Here is a 16,003-nt window from a genome sequence, read left to right as displayed (position 1 = left end):
GATCAAATTGATAACATCTGTTGGATCATCAAAAAAGCAAGAGAGTTCCAGAAAAATATCTACTTCTACTTTATTGACTACACCAAAGTCTTTGAGTGAATCACGATAAACTGTGGAAGATTGTTCAAGAGATGGGAATACTCAACCACCTTACCTTCCTCCTGAGAAATCTGTATGCAAGTCAAGAAGTAACAGTTACAACTGGACATGGAACAACAGACTGGTTCCAAATCGGGAAAGGAGTCTGTCAAGGCTGTACATTGTCACCTTGCTTATTTAACTTCTATTCAGTGTACATCCTGTGAAATGCCTGGCTGGATGAAGCACAAGCTGGAATCAAAATTGCTGGGAAAAATATCAATAACCTCAGATACTCAGATGACACTATCCTTATGGCAGAAAGCAAAGAGGAACTAAAGAACCTCTTGATGAAAGTGAAGGAGAGTGAAAATGTTGGCTTAAATCTCAACATGCTGAAAACTAAGATCATTGCATCTGGTCCTATCACTTCATGGCAAATAGATGGGGAAACAGTGGAAACAGTGAGAGATTTTATTCTGGGGGGCTCCAAAATCACTGCAAATGGTGAGTGTAGCCATGAAATTAAAAGATGCTTGCTCCTTGGAGGAAAAGCTATGACCAACCTAGACAGCATATTAAAAAACAGACATTACTTTGCCAACAAAGGTCCATCTAGTCAAAGCTATGGTTTTTGCAGTCGTCATGTATGGATGTGATAGTTGGACTATAAAGAAAGCTGAAGGCGGAAGAATTGATGCTTTTAAACTGTGATGCTGGAGAACACTCTTGAGAGTCCCTTGACTGCAAAGTCACTCTTCATGGAAATCAGTCCTAATATTCATTGGAAGGATTGATGCTGAAGCTGAAATTCCAATACTTAGACCAGTTGATGCAAAGAACTGACTCCTTGGAAAAGACCCTAATGCTGGGAAAGACTGAAGGTGGGAGGAGAAGGGGACAACAGAGGATGAGATGGTTGGATGGCATCACTGACTCAATGGACATGAGTTTGAACAAACTCTGAGAGTTGGTGATGGACATGGAGGCCTGGCATGCTGTAGCCTATTGGGTCGCAAAGAGTCAGTCACAACTGAGCGACTGAACTGAATATTTTGAATCATATCTATTCAAGAAATTATTAAATGTTTCTTAAAATTTAGCACTTTATTGTCACTTCATGCTCATGAGCAATTATTTAAGTAGGTCATGACATAAAATATCACATCTTATATCTTATGTTAGTCATACATTTATGTAGGGATTTGTATTGTAAATGTGCCAAAAACGTACTGCATTAAAAACTTTAACTAAGCCCTCCTCAGCATGTCTTTTTTAAAACTTTTCTATTTTATATTGGAGTATAGTTGATTAACAATGTTGTGTTAGTTTCAGGTGAACGGAAGGGAGGGATGTACTGGGAGTTCAAGATTGACATGTACACACTGCTGTATTTAAAGTGGATAACCAACAAGGAGCTACTGTGTAGCACAGGGAACTCTGCTGAATATTCTGTAAATTGATAGGCTAGACCTTTTCTCATTCAGCACTGAGCCTCATATGCTTGGTTCAGCGGAAATGCAAAGAATCAGTAAGTAAACCAGTTACCCAAATACTGTTTGATTCATGTTCAGAATGATATTCTAACGGAAAGTAATGGGGCTTCCCTGGTGGCTCAGCTGGAAAGTAATGAAAAGAATTCTAGGAGATCTAATGTTTTTATTTTTGTCCTTTTGCCAATAGTTTAATATTTCCTGGAGTGAGACTAGGCGCAGATAGTCAATTCAGTGATTTTCTTGATGGATTGGGACCAGCCCAGCTTGTTGGCCGCCAGACCCTTGCTACCCCTGCAATGGGTAAGAATAATTTTTCCTGAAAGAAAATGAGTGTTTCATGGTTGACAAGATTATTTAAAGTAGCATAATAGCATTGATCATACAAGTGAGAAGAACACTTTATCTCAAGTATTGCTGGTTTCAAATGACTATTCTAAGTTTTAATGCATTTTTATAACTTGATACATATTTCTAATGCATTTTCCTAACTTTGCTGACAAAGGAAGGTCTGTATAGTCAAAGCGGTGGTTTTCCAGTGGTCATGTATGAATGTGAGAGCTGGAACGTAAAAAACATTGAGCACCGAAAATTAATGCCTTCAGGCTGTGGTACTGGAGAAGACTCGTGAGAGTCCCTTGAATATCTAGGAGATCAAACCAGTCCATCTGAAAGGAAATCAACCCTGGATATTCATTGGAAGGACTGGGGCTGAAGCTGAAGGTCCAATACTTTGGCCATCTGATGTGAAGAGCCAACTCACTGGAAAAGATCTGATTCTGGGAAAGATAGAGGGCAAGAGGAGAAGGGGTGACAGAGGATGAGATGGTTGGATGGCATCACTGACTCAATGGACATGAGTTTGAGCAAACTCACGCAGATAGTGAAGGACAGGGAAGCCTGGCATGCTGCAGTTAGTTCAGGGCTCTCAGAGTCAAACATGGCTACACAACAGCAACAGCTTGACACGTGATGTAAAATGAATAAAGTTAGTCACCTCTCTGAATTATCAAAATTCTGTCAGTGTAATGTCTACAGGATATCCAAATGTAGGAGAAGGGTAGCATTTTATAGCATGGAAAAATCAATAGATTAGTCAATCAAGAATGTTGGTGTGAGTGTATTATTATGCAAGAAAATGAATGAAATTGACTCCCTACTTCAGAACTCAAAAAAGTAGTGTTTTGGAGTCAATTGTAAAAGAGAAACAGGAGGTAAGGAAAGACACTAACAAATACTGAAAAACACTTTAATGTTTCTATACTCTTGGAGTGGGAAAGAACTTCAAAACCAAAGCCAGATAAATCAAAAAACTTCTACTAGCAAAAATACCATAAATGAAGATTATAAAAGGTGACAAATGGAGAAAATTATATGTAACATGTGCAATAAATATCTTCCTGAAAGGTATGAGATTCTCGCTTGAAAGGACCCACAGAGTAGTCAGCAAATTCATGAGAATATTTCAAACACAAAAACAATATTATGTCACTTTACAGTACCAGAGATTGATAGAAAATCCCACAACTTTCCTAAGAGGAAAAATAATTGTATCCAAACTATTAAAAATCTGATTCTCACTGGACTCTTCAGTAATAATAGTGGAATCCAGAAGATGAGCATTGTCTTCAAAATTCTGATTAACAATTGATTTCCAACATGGAGTACAATAGCCAGCCAAGTCATCTAGTAAATTTGAGGCTAGAATTAATATATGTTCAGACCAAAAGGGCCTCGAAACATTTTCCTTATACCCAGCATCATTCAGAAAACTATTAGAGGACATGCCTCAACAAAATGAACTAAGTGAACTTAAAAATTGTGAACTAAAAAGGAGGAACATGAAATTCAGTAAATTAATGCTTCCGTACAAGAGAGAAATGGATGGGATGCCCAGAATGGTAGTGAAGGAAAATCTAAGAAAACAGCTACTGCTTTAAAAGCAACCTGTTCAAATTGTAGCCTTTCAGATTCATAAGCTAAACCTAGAAAACCTAGTGTGTTTGATTTTTTAGAAGAACTAGACAAGCAGGACAGAGTGAGGTGTTTTAATTAGCATAAAAATACATAAAAATGTAAGCAAGTACTTTTTAAAACACACTTAGTGGGGGTAGAGAAAAGGAAAAGTTTTCAAGAAATGAGAAGTAATCACAATATTCCAGTGTACTTAACTACAAGTAATATCGCATAATCATAATATAAATAATAATATTGGGAGAACAGCATGACAGAAAATGTCAAGTGTGTACTGGGGATAGGAAGACAGAGAAAGCAAAATCAGAGGTCAATAATAATATCTATTACTGAAAAAAGGAAGGTATCTTATGAATATGATATTTAGTGATAGGGATGCAAATGCCAAAAAGTAAAAAAAAGTAAGTTAAAATATTGCAAATTTTGAAAGCAGTGACTTTTGAAAGGGAAGAAGTAGAGAGAGAGAGAGACTGGGAATATTTTATACTGATAACAAGGCTTAGAGAACAGTTTGACTCTTTAAACAGTGTGTGTATGTGATTAAAAGGAAAAAGCCTGAAAATCCCTAGGAGCTGAGGTTTGAAACAAGAATTATTGTAGAACTAATGAACAATCCAGAACCACAACACTGATAAATGTATGAGGCAAATAAGAAGAATTCACAACTGAATTCTTTCTCACAACTGAGAAAATAGAGATGATTCAACTAACTAAAACCAACTGAGAAATAATTATATTTAATATTTTGGAGGATAAAGTATCATATCATTCAGAAAAAGTTTGGCATCTTCTAAAAATGGATAAAGGGCATGAACAAGCAATACAAAAGAAGAAATAAAAATTGAAAATATATATAAATATGTTCAACCTCCCTAATAATCAAAGAAATGCTAATTATAACTTATGGAGCATCAGATTGGCAAAAAAGTAGACATATTGCTCTTAATGATATTAGTGGGCTGTGGAAATGGGAAGACAGATTTTTCTGATCACAGTGTACCTTTCTGAAGGATAGTTGGCAGTATGCATGAAATTATTGAATGTCCCTTCAATTAGACCTAATGATTACAAATCTGGGAATTTATGTTTAAGAAATAATTGACCATGGGTGTAAAAATTCTTCATAAAGCTGTTCTTTCTAGTGTTTTTTAATGACAACAATGTAGATAAGCTATATTTCCATCCACAGGGATCTGGTTAAATAGATAATGACATCCCCATTCCATGGTTCATACAGTCAGTAAATTGAGGGTATATGGTCATGAAAGATGTTAGATAAATAGAAAGAGGCAGATGGACAGATTGATGTATAGATAGAATGATGGAGAGAGAGAGATGGATTAATAGATGATAGATGAGATAGACTCATAACCAAAGAGAGAAAGATAGGAATGAAGGAAGGAACTAACAAATTGTGAAATTGCTAAGGTATTTATCAAGATATTAATGGAGATTTTTGCTAAATAATGGAAATGCAGATAATTATACTTTTTATTAAGTATTATATACTCAACATAAAGGATAAGAAACCTTAGAGTACAGAATTTCTTAAAAACTCAGTGTTGTTACAGTTAAGCAATTTATATATAAACTAATATGAGACTCTCATAAGTTGAATGAGTATCAGAAAAATGAAGAGAAACGTTTCAAAACCTGATTTGGAGGCAGGGAAAAAAGAGGGGTTGCGGGCTCTAAGAATTAGTTTTTCATGAAGATCATGAGGATCATAATTGGACTCTGTTATGACCTGTTTTTTTTAACTGAATGTGACTGCAAAGAAGCTGACACATTTTGCTTCTGCTGGCAGGTGACATACAGATTGGAATGGAGGATAAAAAGGGCCAGTTAGAAGTTGAAGTGATTAGAGCACGAAGCCTCACGCAGAAACCCGGCTCCAAATCCACACCTGGTAAGATGCAGAATTAGCTGTTCATATGAGAGTCTTCCGTGGGCAGAAGCTCAAAACGTGTTGTATTTGAATTTTATATGCTCCGTGTTGCATTATCTGTCCTTTGATTGTATAAAAGTGGATCTGGGTTTTCCTTGCACAGTTATTCTGTTGAAAGTATTGGGAAGAGTCTTGCGGTAAGACAAGTTTAGTTATGATGACTTCTTAGCTCGTGTCAATTATTTTTGTCTGCCTATTTACAAAGGCAGCATAAAAATTCAGTTCTAATCGTAACAAGGATGAGCTTTTAGATAGAAAATGACCTTTAAAATATAAGCCTATGTTGTATTGCCAGCCATAAGCCAAATAAGTCAGAATCTTATTATAACTTTGCACACTTGAAATGAGGAAAATTATGTTAGTAGTTGCATGTGGGTTTTAAGGGGTAGCATTCATGGAGCACTGAAAACTTTAAATGGTTTAAATAATCAATGGAAAGCTTTTAGTAAGTATCTCTACTTCTCTAAGGAAGCATTTGCTAATAAAATCAATTTAATTTGAAGGATTAACTTTTTATCTGTTAATGTTACCTTTGTTCAGCTCCTTATGTCAAAGTGTATCTTTTGGAGAATGGGGCCTGCATAGCCAAGAAGAAGACAAGAATTGCACGAAAGACCCTTGACCCTTTGTATCAACAGTCCCTGGTTTTTGATGAAAGTCCACAGGGTAAAGTCCTTCAGGTCAGTCATAGCTGGTTTGTCTGTTTACACTGTAACAGCCTATTGTCCACATCAACACTGAAGAGGTGGGCAAACAGGAAGATAATAAATTCCATATTGTTGATTTGCAATATAAGTAACATGTAGTTGTAAAATATCTCTTAGTTCCAATGGAGAACAAGATATTTATTTTCACTCTCCTTTTCTCCCTTCTCTTCATCCTCTCCTTATACTTTTGCCCTACTTCCCACCCCTTTCATCCTCTAGATGATAGATAGGTAGACCAGATGGTTAGACCAGATGGATAGAAAGATGGATAGATAGGTAGACAGACAGATAGATAGATAGATAAATAGATAGATAGATAGATAGATAGACTAGATAGATAGAAAAATGTATGGATGGATGGGTAGATAGGGAGATGGATAGATAGATAATTAGGGCAACCAATGTTAATAATAGTTTGTTGAGTGAGACCTGATGCAGAGGAAGAAAGGAAAGGAAGCACATATTCATGACTGGCTGAGTGTCAGTTTCACTGTTAGTTGTGTCCACATGTTACCTTTTCTAAATATTTTGACCACCATTGCCCTACCCCCAGATTTCTTTAGCTTTTCATTTGCATTTCTGTAGCTACTAATAAGATTAAGCAAATTGTTCATATGTAAATGACCATTTGAATTTTCTCTTATGTGAAAAATTAAGCATTTTACCTGATACTCTTTTTAGCTTGTAGAAGTTTTTTTTGGTTGGTTGGTTGGTTGGTTTTTTTTGTTTGTTTAAGCTAGTCTGGTATTTTGTCGTTTACATGAATTGCACACACATTTGTCCTACAGTGGCTTTTCTTTCACCAAACTCTTTACATCTTTTGATGAACAGAAGTTCTCAATTTAAATATACTTTTTTAAAAAACCACTTTTGTATTGTTTATGATTTTTTTTCTGACTTGGTTTTGAAAAATCCTTCTTTATACCTTATTTATTAGGTATAATCCTTCTTCATTTTTATCCTTCTTTAAAAATGTATATGGTATATATAACCTAAAGGTTATAGATATATTGTTTTCATAGAGTTTTATTATTTTGGTTTATGTTTTGAAGTAGGGTCCAGTTTTATTTTTTCCCTTTTATATGATCATTTGTCCAGAAATTATTTATTGAAAAGTCCTTCTTTTATACCTATTTTATAATATCACCTCAATCATAGGTCATTTCACTATCTTCATTGTCCCCTTTTGAAAGATTATGTCTGAGGAATACAGGCATTAAATAATTTGCCAAGGTTACTCAGTAAATTGAAAAGCTGAGATTTGCCTCCCGCACCTCTGCAAAACAGGTGAGTGAGTTCATTTGGGAACCTCCACAGAGCCTGGAGTAAGTGTAATGGGAATCTTACCTGACACCAAAAGAACTGGTTTTGGTGTCAGGTTGTTCTGTCAGTTCACTGACTTATTAATCTTCTGATCAAGTCAGAACTGTCAGGCAAGTCCTCAAAAGGCACCAGCTTATAATTATTGTTCAGCCTGTCCCTTCAGTCACAAGTCTATAACATAAAAGAAATGTAATGAATATTCTCATCCTTTATACACATTCCACCATGCACACATGCCGTGGTACCGGAAGTTGGGTTATCTTGCCCTCCTAGCTTGCACAAAATTTAATTTGTATATATCTCTGTGGTCCTGCACATTGCTCACTAGATACTAGTTGCTAAAGAAGGTTTTGAATTGATAAGTAAATAAGCTTGCCTGTTTGTTTTTAACATGGTTTATATAGACAATACCCCTCATGGACTAGGGAAATATTATATGTATTCCATCAGATCAAAAAATCATGATGAAGTGTCTCAGAGTACCTGAATATTTTTAATTATTAGGTCTCCTTGATCTTAGTTATATTCACTTCATGTCCTTCCCTGTCTGGCTCAGTTTAACAGACCAGTTTGCTCTCAGCTCTTCACATGCGCAGGAGAGGAGCTCAAGTTCACTGCACGTCTCTCTTTCTGCAGGTGATTGTCTGGGGGGACTACGGCAGGATGGACCACAAATGCTTCATGGGGGTGGCTCAGATCTTGTTGGAGGAACTCGATCTTTCCAGCATGGTCATCGGCTGGTACAAGCTGTTCCCACCGTCATCACTGGTTGACCCCACGCTCACCCCTCTCACCCGCCGGGCTTCCCAGTCATCTCTGGAAAGTTCCACTGGGCCCCCCTGCATCCGGTCCTAATGAACTCACACCAGTAAGACTCTACCTTCAGGATAGTAATCTGAACCAGATATTTCATGAGCATTGTTGGAGACAGACAATCAACCTGTGTTTTGCCTGTAGTCGTTTTTCAATAATATGTCCCAATCGTTGTTTAAAAACCTGGCTTCACATGACAGAACAAGGCAGTCTATCAAATACAGGAAGAGTCAACGTGCTAGAGAATCACTGATGCTTCTAACAAATGAAAGAGAGGAAACTGCAAATTCACACACACATGCGCACATGCACACACCAAACTGAACAAACTGGAAATTGTCACTCTTGTGAAAAGCTGTATTTTATGTGTTTTTTGCACAAACCACAAGGAGTGTTATTTCCCCGGTGTTTAAGTTTTGTTTGTGTGTTATTTGTTGATTTCAGTTGATTTCCGATTTGTTTCGATTTGATTCAGTTTTCACTGCATTTGTTGTTTCTACTCGTTTTCAGCTGTGTCGTGACAGGGCTCGTGATGTTTACAGAGACCCTTCCTTTCTTCTTCCAAAAGCACCAAAAAAAAAAGGGCTGAAGCAGTCTCTGTAGCATCTCTGCGGAGTGTGCACCATGAGACAAAGTGAGGCCAATGCAGGGCTTCACTGACTTTTGCTTTATGATTCTTCAAGTTCTTATGTGTAGAAACCCAGAAAATGAAAATTATCCCCCCAAAACAAATAATCACAAAATCACTTTTTTGAATGGAGCTCATGTCTGTTTGTGTTCTAAAACATTAATTTATGTTTTCCATTGTTTTGCATGGAAGACCTTTACAGAACTGAGTCTGCAGCAAATGCTGGGAACTAACCTAAATGCATCGTTGTACCTTGGAAACACTCCTTGTTATGCCTTTTCCTTCCTGACATCCAAAATAAAAGCAAGTATATGCTCATGTGTACAAACCATATGTTTGACTTCCCAAAATGGTGACTAGAAATGGAGTTGAGCCTCAGACACTTTGAATGATGCCCAGGCTCCTTGGCCACATCTCAGTGTAGACTTAGTACCCGTCCTGGCAAGAACATGGTATGGGCTATTAATATGCCACTGGAAATTTCATTTGAAATATTCCACACTAAACTAATGATTTTTATCAAATTTTAGTTTACGTTTCTTTGAAATTGATGCAAGCACAACGCTTGTTTTTTTTAATGCAAATTATCTTACTTTGGGGTGGGGGAAATAAAACAAAGTCCAATTCAATTTGCATTTTCTTCATCTGAGTTTTTCTTGGCCTTGAATTCCCTTGTGACCTTCTGTATCTGTGCTAACAACTGCAGACTCTGCAGGTGCATCAAGACCTTGTCCCTCCTTTTATGAGTCCCTCCACTTTTGTGACTCCACAAATAGAGCAGCATGACTTGGAACTGTTCAAAGCTGCATGCACGTTTTATTAAAAAAAAAAAAAAAAGGATAAAGAAAAAAAAAGAAAGGAAAAAAGAAAAGAAACAAAAGGTCATTTAATAATGTATGTTAGTTCCACATAGGCCAGCTTGTATGTTGCATGTCCTTGTACAGTTTGCTTGTTAATTACTCTACTGAAATAACCAAGAAATCTAAGCCATCCATTTTTGTTACAGACATTTTGCAAGTTTTAGCCAGACTCCGTCTGTGAGTCTGAGGTGAAATGTCTATAGATGGACTTTATTTTTTACCCTCTGGAAAACGTGGTGTAGTATGGACCAAATTCCTTCTAATAAATATTTTGGTGTAGATTCCTCCTGTGGGGCTGTAACACATGTAGACACTGTGTACACATAGGTTTTAATCCATAGACATACTGCCTGCACCAAGTGAATTATTTATTATTTACACACGCCAGAATGACCTGCCCACTGTTCCCAGGGCACAGATTGACCACGGGTCACCATGCTGAGCAGGAAGGACTGAAGCATTGGTGTACTTCTGCTAGATACCGTTCTGTCTTAGTGGCCAACGATCAACTGATTCTAATTGGGTAGTATCTTTCTATTTGACCACTTGTCTTAACACTCCCCTGTGCTTTTAAATGAACTTCCAACTCATGTATGTAAACATGTTTAATAAAATTTACTTTTCATGTCAGTCCACAGCCATCTGTGTTCTATGTTGTGCCAGATATTCATTGTGGGTTCCACTGGGCAAGATGGGAGCTGGATGGCGGGAAGGGAGGTGGGATTTGTTGTCTGCTGGGGGCACTTGACTTGTCACTGCACCATGTGTGTCTTCATCTCCAGCCCAAAAGGCTACTTTGCATCACATACAATTTTTTACTTTGTCAGCCTGTCTAAGTGAGCACATGAGTTTACTTCTGAAAAGTGGCATTACTGAAAACAATAAATCTCAGTAAGAATCAAACGGAAGGTTGTTTTTCTGCTGCTCTTTAAGTGTGCTGTTGTCCAATTGCCAGATCATTTCAAGCATGTGATATGTCAAAATATCAATTCCTGCATCTTTCACTGGAGCGTCTGGTTCCTCTTTCCATTGGTTCCTCTGGACCCCTGACTGAGTTATAGAAAGTTGCCTTAGGGTTGGTCAACTTAAACCAAACAATGTTATATCATCTCCAAGAAAATCTTAGAGAATAAATATATCTTCAAAGAAATAGGTGAGTCTCCAAAAGTAGTATGTTACATAAAATGTGTTGGCTTTATTGCTTCAACTTTATGACATTTTCTTTTCTTCCCCAAAAGTGTGTTCATATATGATGCCAAGCCTGGCCTCTGTACACCAACACTGAATTAAAATTTGAAGACAAGAGTTTTGGGTAAAGAAGAAAACATATCTTTATTGCTTTACTAGGCAAAGGGGGTCATGGTGGGCTAATGCCCTCAAAACTGTGTCCCATCCTGCAGGGCGTAGTGAGGAGTATTCAAGTGTTCAAGGAGCAGAGCATGATCAGCCTATGGACAATGTTCTGATTCATTGGTGGTGAGGGAAGAGGGAGTCAGGATTATTAACCTTCCAGTTCCAGCTGGTCTGAGGTCTTTGTGCTTGTGGGCAGCATGCAGTTAACTTCTCCTACCTGGTGGGACTTTCAGTATCTGCAAGCCAGCTCAAAAACACTGTTATGTGTATCACTTGAGGCTGAATCAGGACCCTGTCCCAAAGCTGCACTATTGTTTCTTGACTGCTCCTCCCTAGTCTCCACATCCCCTCCCTTCCCTGGTTAGTAATTGTTTGAACCTGACCTTTGGAGCTCTGGGAAGGTCATGGAGGCTGAATGAAGCCTATTTCCTACCATTAACCAGGGACACAGAAAGACTTTTGTGCCTAGGAGCCCCACAGAGTTACTTTCAGTTCCATATATTTCATCATTGTCACCCCCACGACACTTGGTGAGCATCATTTTCATGTTGCATTGCTGTAAGATAATCGCTGCAATCTAGTCTCCACCTTCTAGGAGCCCTTAAAATTTTACAGAACACACTGGCTTTAACTTTGTAAATCAGAGTAAACACAACTAAATCAAAATCAAATTGGAGACAATCAGTTGTTTAGAGTGTTTTAAACAGTTGACTGAATTTTACCCTACTGAGTCAGCCACTTGTTTGGTCTACAAGACATGAAATTATCTGTGAGACTGGGTCAACAGGAGACAAAAACAACTGATCAGTTCATTTCACAACAAACTGTCAGAGCACATCTGTCTAATGGCCCTACAGCACATCACTTGGGGTGGGAGGGGCACTTCTGCCACTGAAAGAGGACGCAGCTGAATGTGGTTCAAGAATTCTTTGTCTGGACAGGCACAAAAGCAGAAATCGATCTTTAAGTCATATAGGATTGCATGGTGTTATGATTTCAGGGCCTGCATGATGGAGCGGAATTAACTAGAAGGGTGACCATTTTGCTAAATCGTCAGGATTTCTTGCTGACTCTGACAAGTTAATTTCTGGAAATCTCAGCCTGAAATATGTGATCTGATTTTACTTAACCAACAGTGTTAAGAACTTTGTTGGGTACTAGATATTAAGTACTTGGGATATAAAAGCAAAACAGATACTAGCTTCAAGGAACCCATGTCTACTGAGAGTAATCATTACCTAAAGAAATAATTGCAATGATATATGTTTGATTTGCATGCAGAGGGTTATGGGTTGCAGTTAATTTTCCCAATAGCCTGTGAGTTAAGTACTCTTATGAATTGTACATCCCATAAAGTATCTGCAGCATGGAGCAGTTAAGCTGCAGGTCAAAGTTGCCGTGCAGGTTTAGTGATGGAACTCAATACCCACCAAGGTCTTACTGTCTTCAGAGCCTGCCTGCTCAGCACTCAGCATCTTCCCTCAGCACTCACAACTGAGCTCAACCTTCACAAACAAGGAGTCCACAAAATGGGGAAGAACTCCAACCCAAATCCATTTCTCCACTCAAGGCAAGGATAAAGGAGTGCACAAAGTAGTCTTTGACTGAGTCCCAGACTGATTCTTGGGTTTCAAGGCAACATTGTCTTGGGTATCCCTCCCCATCTGTCCTTAGACGCGATGTAATAATGGTAGTTCTTACAGTTCCTCATCAGTCACAAAATTTTGCATCTTAGGGTTGAATCCGACGGTGGAGCTGTTGGGTCTTCCCAGAGTCATCCCATGCACTCTCTTAAGTTACTTGCTTCCAAAGCATATTCAGTGAACATCATTGAGATGTAGAGTGCCCTCTCCCCAGAAGCTCCCAGAGGTCATCCCTCCACGCTGCAGCCCCCACACTTGACTTGTACTGCCACCCTGATTCCCCTCCAATACTTCTCGACAGGGCACAAGAGATGCCAAGTCTTCACATCTGAGTGCAAAACAGACGTTAGCAAATCACGGGCACCATGTGATGACGTTTTTAGTAGTTGGTCCCATGCATGTTACTCTAAGCTCACATCTTGGGACAAAGTCTTAGAAGTCATGTTTTTGATTATTTTGTTTTGTTTGAAGAACCACAAAGAGATGCTCTGAGGTCACAGTATCCAATTACTATTCAAATTTGTTCCTTTCTCCTGTCATCTTCCAAAATGTGAAGTGTTAGCACCTGCACACACCCACCACACATGTGTGTGAGATGATCTCTTATATTGTGGATTAGGTCTTCACCATCAGGAGAACCCTTCGATGCTACCTAGATCCATCAGTTTATTCCTCCCTAAAATGGTCTTTTCAGTCCTGCCTCCAATACCTCACCTACTGCTCATTCATCACCCCAATGGAAGGCTGCCAGATCAAAACACAACATACCCACATTCATTTGAATTTCATATAAACAATGAGTAATTAGAAATCATCTTAAAATTAGTTTTCTCAGCCATTCAAAGTCAACTTGGCATCCTGTGTTTTTACTGGCTAACTATGGCCATTCTATCCCTGTGGTGGGTGGTTTGTGCCCCTACCACTTTGCTGAAATGCAGACACATCCAACAGCATTTTCTCAGCATAGTTATTGACCCCTCTTCTGCATCTCCTATTGAGAACTTCCTTCTTGAAAGTTTTTCTCTCCTCTACTTATTGTTCTCATCCTCCACCTTGAAGACTGGATTATGTGTCCAATTCCTCACTCCTTCTGAAAGGATCACACACTCAGACCTGTTGCCATGTTATTTTGCACCCTCTCACAATACAGCAGGATGAGAATCTACATCTCTTTGCCACTGACTTCGGATTGGCCAGGTGACTAGCTTAATTTTTTTATGCATTTTATTGAAATCATTTATTTATGATTTACGATGTTGTGTTAATTTCTGCTGTATAGAAAAGTGATTCAGTTTTACACACACACACACACACATATATATACATATATATATATAGTTTTACATATATAGATAGTATTACATAGATAGATAGTAGTGGTATTTGTTGCTCAGTCATATCTGACTCTTTGTGTCACCATGGGCTATAGCCCATGAGGCTCCTCTGTCCATGGGATTCTCCAGGCAAGGATACTGGAGTGGGTTGCCATTCCCTTCTCCAGGGGATCTTCCCAAGCCAGGGATCAAATCCAGCTCTCCTGCATTGCAGGCAGATTCTTTACTGTCTTAGCTACAGGGAAGGCATAAAAATTTAGAGATAGATATATTCTTTTTCATATTCTTTTCCATTATGTTTTATTTCAGGATATTGAATATATTTCCCTATGCTATATAGTGGGACTTTGCTGTTTATCTGTTCTGTCCTATATTTAAGAGCTTACATATGCTAATCCCAACTTCCCAATCCATGCACCGCCCCCTCACTTGGTAACCACAAGTTTTTTCTCTATGTCTGTGAGTCTGTTTCTGCTTTGTAGATACGTTCATCTGTGCCATATTTTAGATTCCACATATAAGTGATATCATATGGTATTTTTCTGTCTCTATCTGATTTACTTCACTCAATATGATAATTTCTAGGTCTATTCATGATGCTGTAAATGGCATGATCTCATTCCTTTTTCCTGGCTGTGTAGTACATATATGTATATATCTGTGTGTGTGTACACACATGTGTGTATACACATCTTCTTTATCTATTCATCTATCAATGGACACTTAGGATGCTTGCATACAGACAACTTGCTCCTATGCTGGTTGATGAGTTAGTTGGTTAGTACCTAACAGGAAGAATTAGTGCTGTGACACAGCAAGGGCAATTCTCCATGGGAAGGGCTCCCTGCAGGCTGGCACTGCTCATTCAACCTGGTCCTTGAATGAAAGTTGTGTAGAGCAGACCTGCATCCACCTCCCAGACTGAAACAGAGCTGCTCCCAGATCTGTGCACAATAAAAAATGTCTTTGGGGGCCACAAAGACTTGGAAGTTATTTGTTATGCAGCCTTACTACAGGCTTGAGTAATACATGAACTGAGACCTTCCAGATGTACAAACTGGATTTAGAAAAGGCAGAGGAACCAGAGGTCAAATTGCCAACATCCACTGGATCATAGTAAAACATCTACTTCTGCTTCATTGACTAAGCTAAAACCTTTGACTGTGTAGATCACAAAAAAACTGTGGAAAATTCTGAAAGAAATGGAAATACCAGACCACCTTACCTACCTCCTAAGTAACTTGTATGTGGGTCAGAAAGCAAGTTAGAAATGAACATGGAACAACGTACTGGTTCAAAATTGGGAAAGGAACACATCGAGGCTGTATATTGTCACCCTGCTTATTTAACTTCTATGCAGAGTACATCATGTGAAATGTGGGTCTGGATTAAGCACAAGCTGGACTCAAGAGTGCCAGGAGAAATATCAACAATCTCAGATATGCAGATGATACCACATTAATGGCAGAAAGAAAGAGGAACTAAAGAGTCTTGTGATGAAGGTGAAAGAGGAGAGTGAAAAAGCTGGCTTAAAACTCAACATTCAAAGAACTAAGATCATGGCATCTGGTCCCATCACTTCAAGGCAAATAGATGGGGAAAAAGTAGAAACAGTAACAGATTTCATTTTCTTGGTCTCCAAACTCACTGTGGATGGTGACTGCAGCCACAAAATTAAAAGATGCTTGCTCCTTAGAATAAAAGTTGTGACCAACCTAGACAATGTATTAAAAAGCATAGATACCACTTTGCCAACAAAAGTCTGTCTAGTCAAAGCTATGGTTTTTCCATTAGTCCTGTAGTGGCTCTGATGGTAAAGAGTCTGCCTGCAATGTGAGAGACCAGTGTT

General features: G+C 38.4%; 1 protein-coding gene across 50 annotated transcripts in view; it reads left to right on the top strand.

The window, feature by feature from the left end:
* The window catches only part of RIMS1 (regulating synaptic membrane exocytosis 1), a 582,755-nt gene extending 571,733 nt beyond the window's left edge, over positions 1-11,022 (top strand). For all 50 annotated transcript variants that reach the window (XM_043439256.1, XM_043439244.1, XM_043439243.1 and 47 more), the window contains 4 exons: positions 1,762-1,874; positions 5,353-5,454; positions 6,034-6,173; positions 8,160-11,022. In XM_043439256.1, the coding sequence (XP_043295191.1) occupies positions 1,762-1,874; positions 5,353-5,454; positions 6,034-6,173; positions 8,160-8,378 (574 nt within the window). In that variant the 3' untranslated portion in view covers positions 8,379-11,022. The remainder of the gene's footprint in view (positions 1-1,761; positions 1,875-5,352; positions 5,455-6,033; positions 6,174-8,159) is intronic.
* The last annotated feature ends 4,981 nt before the right edge of the window (positions 11,023-16,003 follow it).

The sequence above is a fragment of the Cervus canadensis genome, chromosome 20 (assembly GCF_019320065.1).
Source record: "Cervus canadensis isolate Bull #8, Minnesota chromosome 20, ASM1932006v1, whole genome shotgun sequence".
Lineage (NCBI taxonomy): Eukaryota > Metazoa > Chordata > Mammalia > Artiodactyla > Cervidae > Cervus > Cervus canadensis.
The sequence above is the reverse complement of the archived record's forward strand: the minus strand, read 5'-3'. Positions and strand labels throughout refer to the sequence as shown.